This window comes from Adiantum capillus-veneris, chromosome 1, assembly GCF_014529385.1.
Source record: "Adiantum capillus-veneris isolate H3 chromosome 1, ASM1452938v2, whole genome shotgun sequence".
NCBI classification, from domain to species: domain Eukaryota; kingdom Viridiplantae; phylum Streptophyta; class Polypodiopsida; order Polypodiales; family Pteridaceae; genus Adiantum; species Adiantum capillus-veneris.
In genome coordinates, this window is record NC_140931.1 from 172,514,239 (window position 1) to 172,523,107 (window position 8,869).

The 8,869-nt window shown below is 42.2% G+C and overlaps 1 protein-coding gene across 3 annotated transcripts in view; it reads right to left on the bottom strand.

The window, feature by feature from the left end:
* LOC147466020 (uncharacterized) overlaps positions 1–5,411 on the bottom strand; it is a 57,721-nt gene extending 52,310 nt beyond the window's left edge. The window contains exons 1-6 of one of the 3 annotated variants that reach the window (XM_086523472.1): positions 4,532–4,670; positions 3,958–4,286; positions 3,289–3,462; positions 2,788–2,886; positions 2,607–2,717; positions 2,091–2,213 (exon numbers count right to left, since the gene is read on the bottom strand). In XM_086523472.1, coding sequence (XP_086379598.1) covers positions 2,091–2,213; positions 2,607–2,717; positions 2,788–2,886; positions 3,289–3,456 — 501 coding nt within the window. In that variant the 5' untranslated portion in view covers positions 3,457–3,462; positions 3,958–4,286; positions 4,532–4,670. Of the gene's footprint in view, positions 1–2,090; positions 2,214–2,606; positions 2,718–2,787; positions 2,887–3,288; positions 3,463–3,957; positions 4,287–4,531 lie in introns of all 3 variants that reach the window. The other 2 variants (XM_086523457.1, XM_086523465.1) reach the window with 2 other exon arrangements.
* Between the last annotated feature and the right edge of the window lie 3,458 nt (positions 5,412–8,869).

Genomic DNA, 8,869 nt, shown 5'->3' on the forward strand with positions numbered 1-8,869 from the left:
CTCTCGAGCCTAGGTTCAAAGAACCCTTACAGAAAGTATTGTGTTCGCATGATTGATACGCACGCATTGTTCGAGTGTTTCATTCGTGATCGTTTCCTGTATTTTAGTCAGCGTCTCTATGTTATCCCTTTTACTAGGCATGACATACGTTTCACTCATGAATGAGCACGAATGTATGCGGATTGTTCATGAAAAGCTGAAAAGTTTGCATTCAAGGAAGTCACATTCCATGTCTCTTCCTTGGCACGACACAGTTGTAGAAGAGCACATGACAGTATGAGCACTAAGCATGGGCATTTCCATTGTGATTTGCCACAGTTAATTGCTCTAGATCATAAGAGAAAGATTCGATCTCATTGTTTGCATGTGTTTGATGAACGGTTTGTCACTCCGTCTTTATGTTCATCTACACAGTCTTTAAAGAAGACGATAGTCTTTCCATTCACTTTACATGGAATGGGTATGTTTATGGTTTTGTGTTGGAAATGGTTTCAGGAATTTTCAGCCATGGAGATTCTTAAAGAAGAAAGAAGCATGACTCTAGACGAAGTTGAAGCATCAAAGGAGCCACAAAAGACTTTGTTGTCGCTTTCGGCGCGACCCAAAGAAGCAAGCGTTGCAGACCTTTATGAAGTTTAAGTACCGCACGACCCACACATCAGAGTGGGCCGGCAAAGAGTCCCTTCCAAAATTCCGGATGCTATTGGCGATCTCCCTCGACGCCATACAGTTCGGTTTCAGTACCTCACTTTGAAAAGGAGGGGATGTCACGTGACACATCCAACCCTATGTGTCCGTGGACAAGCTACAGCACGACAAGGGTTCAATCAATCCAGTCAGTCTAGATTTAGAAGTGATCTGGCACTTTTGTGAGTCTATTCGTAGACCGTGCATGCCCAGTCACTTAGTGTAGTTGCATATCCTCTGGTTGCACCCAGCATGATCATAAGCATTCCCATCAGAATCCTTCAGGGAATTTTTCAGTGCATTTAGCCTATTTTACCTATTTTTGACATTTTTCACTTATTATTTTTAAGTGACTTTTGTTGGAAAGTAGGTAAGGCAAATTGAGTAAGTTTGTATATAAGCAAACCTAGACTAGCACTTATTGGCAGAAGAGGCAACGGGAACTTCTCGAGCAAGACACTTGGTGGATTTTCCTTCAAGCAAGGACCTTCCCTCAGCTAGCGTTTTTGCAACAAGTATTCACCGCAAGCAATCCCCATGCCTGGCGTTTTTTCTCATTCATAGCATTTTCAGTTTCAGCATCGCCGGCAAAGTTGCAACACGTCAGCGTTTTCAGCCCTTGCCATCGCCACAGAACCCACATGCCTAGCGTTTTTTATCCCAGCAAGATTCAGCCCTAAAGAGTAGCAGATTCCATTGGACAAAACACTCCATCTCACACGCGTGGAGACGTCAGTTTGCATGATAATTTTGAAGGCTCGTAAAGATGTCCCCCCACCCCGAAGTAATCCCACTAACAATAAAGATACAAGATGAAAACAAGCCTACTTCCTGATTTCCAAACTCTCACAACTCTCAGCATATACAATTGGATTAGATACAACAGGTCTCCTCCATTTTGAGTCATCGACACAGCCACAGGAATGTCATCTCTATCACTAGATACTAATCGACTGCCTCCAATATGCAGATGCTAACTGGTGAAAAAGAACATACAAAAAAATTGATTCTGGCAGATATGGTTGCTCGTGTTGGGACAGTAAAAACACAGTCTCTATCTCAGCCCCAGGCCCTAATCATAGGCCCACATGCACAACAAGCACTAGGCAAAAACCACATGAGCGCATGTAAAACGAAAGGTCAATCTGACAAAGGAAACGAAAGCAAAAAGGATTCTAAGAGGCCCAAAAAAAAAAGAAATAAAGCATGCATAAATTTGATAACATCGCCTGAAGGTGTGATATGTTACCAATTATGGCAGAAAATAAGATGGCATTTAAATTTCAGCTGTGGCAAAGTTCTAGAAGGCATGGAGCATTATACTTGAATGGCAAAAAATGGCATTCACAATTGCAAAACATGAGAGAATGTGAAAAGAGTTAAGTGAGGCAGACACACTTCACCTCCTCTAACTTTGTTGTATACTCTTTTCGAATGTCCGCTACAGCCTGTATAACATCTGTTCCATGAGATTCTGATCTATTTTCTGCACTACTGGTCGATAGCTTGCCATTCTTCTGCATGGACTGCAAGGATCAAAAAAAATTTACTTGTTTTCATCTCCAATAGTGGAACCAAGAGATAAGCTGCACTAATTAAGAGTTTAGACAAATATGAGCAGCTAAAATGCCCAAAAACTCAAGCCAAAATCTAATCCAATAACTATGCTTTGGCTAATGAGAGATCAAATCAAAATCAGACTGATTGATGAACTTCTGCAAGCCCAAAGCAAGTCACCAGATAGAGGAGCTGCTCAGAAAGGAAAAGATCCGATGTCTGCCCAAGAACTAAAACTAATCAAGCAAACAGAAAACGTCTCACTACATAAATTGTTGCAAGCATATGTTAAAGTGACCAAAAATCTCCAGTTTTGGAGGTAGCAAGGAAAATGGATTTAAGGCTGTATTTAGCAACCGCACCTCCTCTAGCTCTATTCTGACGTCAGACACAGCTCGGCGAACCTCAGCTCTCATTGCATCAAGAAAATCGGTCATTCCCACATCTCCAACAGGTGGATCAGTATGCAAAGACTGGAAATTAAACATCAAATCCGCATCCATGAAAGTTATAGAATGAGGCTGAGACCTACAGCATAGTTACCTTCATTTGAGCATACACGGCTCTGATAGTCTTCTCCTCAACTATGCCTTCTGTGTCATCGCCCTCAGTCTTTGTGAGAAGAACTGGAACATGGTGCCTCTGAGAAGTAGAAATCAATGTGTATGAGCAGCAAAAAGATAGAAACTTCAACACGATAATGATGCAGGAAACAACCCACATTGAAGAGCAGGTTAGGATACCGAAAGTACGTGAATCAAGACGTAAGCACTTCTTTAGACACTACTCGCCTCCATGAAATAAAACAAACAAGGATTTTGAAAAACACACAACAATAACAAACAGACCCACAGCAGGGCTTCTCATCAGGAAAACATGTGTCACTAACATGGCTTTCTATTTATAAAGCATCCACAGGCAAAACTGACTACAATGACAAGAAAGTAAATGTTCTATCTCAAGACTTGATGCTGGAAGCAGATTAAGAGCCTGGAGAAAAAGAACAATTCAAAACTGTATATTGCAAAAGTAGAAGGGACTCACCATCTTATGAATGGCTTGGGAAAGGTCTTGGCTGCTGAAGGTCCTTCTAAGTCCTTTGTGCTCAAGTTTAACCAAGCCTGTTTTTGATGTAAAAGAGTTTGCAGGCCTTTCATCCTCCAATTCCACACCCCATTTACCATACTGGCGATGGGTAGACAAGCTATCCATGTCATTCTACCATCAAAAGAATGAATAAAATGGGAAGTAAGAGCCAAAAATAAATTTTCTAGCAAATACCCAACATCCATATCTAGGAATAAATCAAAATGAATTTTCTAACATCCATATCCACGGAAAATTTGAGTGGATGCCATGCGAATACTACCACCATGCATATATTGCACAAACAAGGAGAAAATGGAAACCAATGTAGAAATCATCAATCATTAGGAACGCCCAAAAAAATTGTTTTATCTGAGCCATCAAGAAATGTGCTGCTCTAAGCATCATAGAACTACTTCCACTTGCAACAGTATAATAAATACATAGACAATCTTCTTAGAAATACATATAAGCCATAGAATGTCACACGAACTAAGAGCTTTGAGGAAAGCTACTATGTTGGTTTGATCCAGACTGGCAAAAATCCTACAAACATGGGAAAAACTCGGAAATTGGAGCAATTTTTGAAATATGCTTGATTAAAAGTGTTATTGAAAGCCTGCGCACATGCGATGGGAAAAGCGAAGAAGACAGTGGTTCCGATAAATATGGGGTGCACGGCTGGTGGTGTTATGCACACATGAAATTGGAGTACGAGGGCGAAGCAGTGAGAGAGCCGTCAATTTCTGAGAGAGAAGAGGAGACGCCACGGTCGACTATGTGCTGAGTCCTACTTGTGCGGGCTAGCCGTGGCGTTGAGAATCTTCGTGACATGTCTGATTGTGCCGCCCGCAGCGGCTGATTTCTTTGCCATATGCGCACCCTTTGAGGGAGGCATTAGTCGTGACTAAATAGCAAGCGATATCGCTCTCCTGTAAGATAGTACCCCCAGAATCCTGGAAAATATATATTTTAAAAGATTTCAACCACATCTGAATTCTGGTTGCAAACACTACGGATGATTTTGAAACATATAAAACTTTTGATAGTTATTCAGCCTAACGCCATATCTTTCACTCCTGCAGGCTGCAGAGTTGTTGTTTGCAACAATCAACCTAGCTCAGTTCCAAACAGAGAATACAAACTCAACAAGCAAACCATACAACTATGCTGTTCCTCTCCCTTTCTCTCGCGGACATACCTCAGAATCACTGGGACAAACAGATCGTCGGCCTGTCCTGGAACTCTTGTTATTGCAGGAACGGAGATCAGAGGTAGAGGAGCAGTCCGACAAATACCGAGCTGAAAAGTCTGACACGCTGGCGGACCTTCTATGAAAACCCCTGCCACTAGGGGAGGGGTCCCTTTTCGACAGGGGGGTTGCGGGGATGCCTCCCCCTTCAGCAGAGCTTGAATAGCCGCTAATCTGGCAGTTCCTCCTTGTTGTAGAGCGAAATGCTGATGTAGCCATGGCTCCTCCTCTTACACAAACCAGCAGGGAGATCTGAGGCTTTGTTGTTATAGCTTTCACTCTTGCTGTGCGTATGAAATTACACCTCCCATGCCCTCCAATCAGCACAGCACGTGTGCAACACTCGTAACTTTGATCCAAATGGGCAACACTCTTTACACTGCTAAGCTCGTGCCTTTGGAAGGACCTTCAAACCTCACAAAAACCTTGAGAAGAACGCCATGCTCGCAAGCCTTCCCTATCACTTCTTTAATGGGTTCAGCTGATTGTCGAAAGCGTAGAGCAAGGACCCACTCTTGCTACAAGAGAAGCATATGAACAGGGATATGAGTGCGCCCGTGCGCGTGTGACAGTGCGTGATGAAATGATGAGACACAGAAGACAGGAGCAAGCAGAGACAGAGATCTTAGAATTGACAATTTTTGTAGCAGCGGGAATGGTCAGGGGAGAGGAGAAAGTCTGATTTGAATAGCCTAGCTATTGTAGCTTCCACCATTACCCTTCCCCATGTGGAACAAAGCAGAGGCTATTATTTGGCTGGGTTCACATAGAAAAGCTTGCAAACCAACAAGAAAGTGCAGAGAAAAAGGAAATTTGTTCCGAACCCCGCCCCCGCGCCCCGGCCCTTCCTTGCAAGTTCTTTCTTCCACCCTCCACCTTGACAAAAAGTGTCATGTTGGCGCCAATCACGATAATGCAAATCCTCCCACCCCTTTGTCCACACTTGCCTCCTCCTCTTTCTTCCGCCGCCTCCCAATGTAAGAAAATTGTCTCACATTTTCTTCCGCCATCGATGTGAACACATGGGCGACGAAAGAGAACGTTTTGGAACTTTTCCACTTGGAAGAGCTCATAAAGTGCCATGTTTTCTACCGGTCTGATGTGAACCCCAACCTATACCCTCTCTCTCTCTCTCTCTCTCTCTCTCTCTCTCTCTCTCTCTCTCTCTACTAGTGGTTCCAAACAGGTAGGCCTACCGGTCAATCTTATAGGAAAATGCATCACAGGTAGATGTCAATGTTAATGTCAATGTTTGGTATAACACCACATGCCTCCAAGATGCAAGCATAGGTGACCCCATTTTATGAGATTTTCTCAAAACAATTCAAAGCTTCCTAGAGTTGCCCATGTGGGACATCATACTTTGCAATAAGTGCAAGCAAAGAGCAACATCCCAAAAAGGAAGCTACTAAGGAACTTGTCATCCTTTGAGCAATCGATGCCAAAAGGTTCTTCACTGGTTTGAAAGCCTCAAGAGGTCTATCATCTAACTACTCCACTCGAGCAAATGAGCTTAGCATTATGGCAAGTGAACCTAGTAGTTGAGCTGACACTACATGAATTACCAACACAACAAATGGAAAAACCAAAACCAGTGATAGAAATGAGAATACCTCAAACATGCTTCTTCAATAGATTGAGAATTTGGAGAATGTAAGGCCATACTTGAGCTTTGCAATGACAATGGATTCCTTGTTTGCACCATGCAAACTTGCAACACACCAACTTCCACAACCCTTGTGTCATGCTCGAGGGTTATTAATCCCTATGTTACATTATTGACTCAAATAGATTGGCCCCTTTTTTTTATGAATTAATGGGTTTTTCCATAATGGATTCACAAAAACCCTCTAGTTAATGTATCTATGTCACATTCCTTAAATTTAAAAAAATAAGAAACCCCTCTCGCTGAACTCATGCAGTATATTAACATGGTCATGCAAATGACCCTATGAGGTGTTATGAAAGTAAGCCTTGTGAGATATGTTGTTGTTGTTTTAAGTATTTTTCCTATGCAATAGGAGGGTCCTACCATTGAGTTGATGAGCACATCCACTGATAGGTCAACCTCTTGACTTGCACATGCAACTATTTTGCCATTCTTCCTTGCAAGGGCACGCAGATGCTCAATCATTTGAAATAGCACTTTGGCAATCAGACATGTTGTTGATCAGAATAATCATAATCAACATTGATTGAAGATTTCTTACTCTTCATCATCCTCAGGGTTCATTAGATTTTGGGAATATTTGATAGTTTCTTGGTCCTTCATTATTCTCAAGCTTCTTCAATGCCAGATTTTGCATCCATGATAACATAGGTTGTATAATGATTTGGTTGTTTGTAACCTATTTGCGAACTTTAAAGTTTCCACAAAATGTCCAGCTGAGAGTCTCACTTCCTGTCCTCGTGGATTGGAGACAGATAGCCTTGCATTCTTCAACTCTCTCTCTCTCTCTCTCTCTCTCTCTCTCTCTCTCTCTCTCTCTCTCTCTCTCTCTCTCTCTCTCTCTCTCTCCGTAAGGCTTCACTTTGCCATTATACTATGGTATAGATGCATTCATTGTTATATCTAGTGTTTGGGTTTTGGTTGATTGTCATATATGGTACCTAGATGCGATTGAGAGAGAGGTAGGAGAGTGGGAGAAAGAGAACATGCGAGTATAGTTAAATATCCCAGGGGGTGGTGGCCTCTATACCAAGATGTTTCAAGCAGATAAGAAAACCAAAATTAGCTTACAGAGACTCATTGTAGACATGAATGCTCCCAAAAATGATTTGACATGGAAGACTTTCGACAACTGAAGCTTTTGGACCATCTGCTTTTTGAGCACTATTCCTGGCTAGCATATCAGAGACATACATTTTACCTACATATGCCAGCCTCATGCTTTCGTAACTGTAGGTAGGTCATAACCACTTTAGATGACGCCATCTCTAATTTTTATTGACCAAATGGTTGATGTTCCTTACCACAAATGGAAGCAGTATGTGCGTGCACATGTGCATGTATGTGTGTTGGTGTGTGTGTGTGTGTGTGTGAGTGAGAGAGAGGGAGAGAAATGATAGCTCCAACCTATAGAGCACGTTTGAAGAGTCGTGCTCAATATGGTTGAAGTGTCCTGCTCAATAACACGCACTCAATCTCCATGCAAGAGGTCGTGTGTGCTTGAGAGGTGTTCACCATAGAGACTAAAGGTTTCTCAAGGAGGATGACAGAATTCCTTCTCAAGTTAGAGTAGTTGATTAAAAGAAGAAGAAGAGAGATTTTAACATCGTAGGAACAATCCCAAGAGACCTCAAAGATCTAAAATAGATTATAGAAGTGTGCTTATAACCATGTTTGTGGAGTAGAAGCTTGATCTCCAAGGAAGCTATTACATACACTAGAGGGAGTAGTGTGCTATCCAATATCGCATTCTGTGTGTGTGTGTGTGTGTGTGTGTGTGTTCCATTTTCGAACTCAGTGAGGTTGGTAGGTGAGGTCTGTTCCACTTGCGCTCTAGAGAGGCTTGATCACTTGTGTGTGGCAAGCTAATTGTGGACGAGGGTAAAATTTAAACTTTGTGACATTGAGTGTGTGTGTGTGTGTGTGTGTGTGTGTGTGTGTGTGTGTGTGTGTGTGTGTGTGTGTGTGTGACAGTTAGCTTTCCACACATGAAGTGATCGAGCCTCTCCAGGATGCCAGTGGAATAGACATCACCTACCAACCTCACCGAGTTCAAAAGAGTGGGACGAAAGTGGAACACACACACACACACACATTTATCAGACAATGCATATGATGACACGTGTAAAGGCTATCTTTTTACCATGATATGATAAGTTTATAATATATATATATATATATATATATATATATACGTGTGTGTGTGTATGTATGTACGTGTATATGTGTGTGTGCACACGTGCATGTGTCAAAATTAGAAGAAACGAAGATAGCAGGCTGCCTTAGCATCAAAGGAATGTTTTGGCATCTGCAAGAAACCTCCTTTTGCATTCCTTAAAGCTAGCAATGTGTTTCCTTTGAGTGACCTACTGGGTATCTATATTGTTTATGGTAAAGGGGCCAATAAGAAATCGGGTCCCTATCCTGGGACTCGTCGGACCCCCTAAAATAGAGTCGTTTTGCTCGGATTTTGGGACATGTTCAAGTGGGATGGTGGACTGGTTAGCGGCGCAAGGCCATCGAATCCTAAGTTCAAGCCTCATTGGCTCATTGGCTCCACTTACACCCCCTTCACGACCATTTTTGTTACACACATAATTTTGTTTGGTGTCATCTTG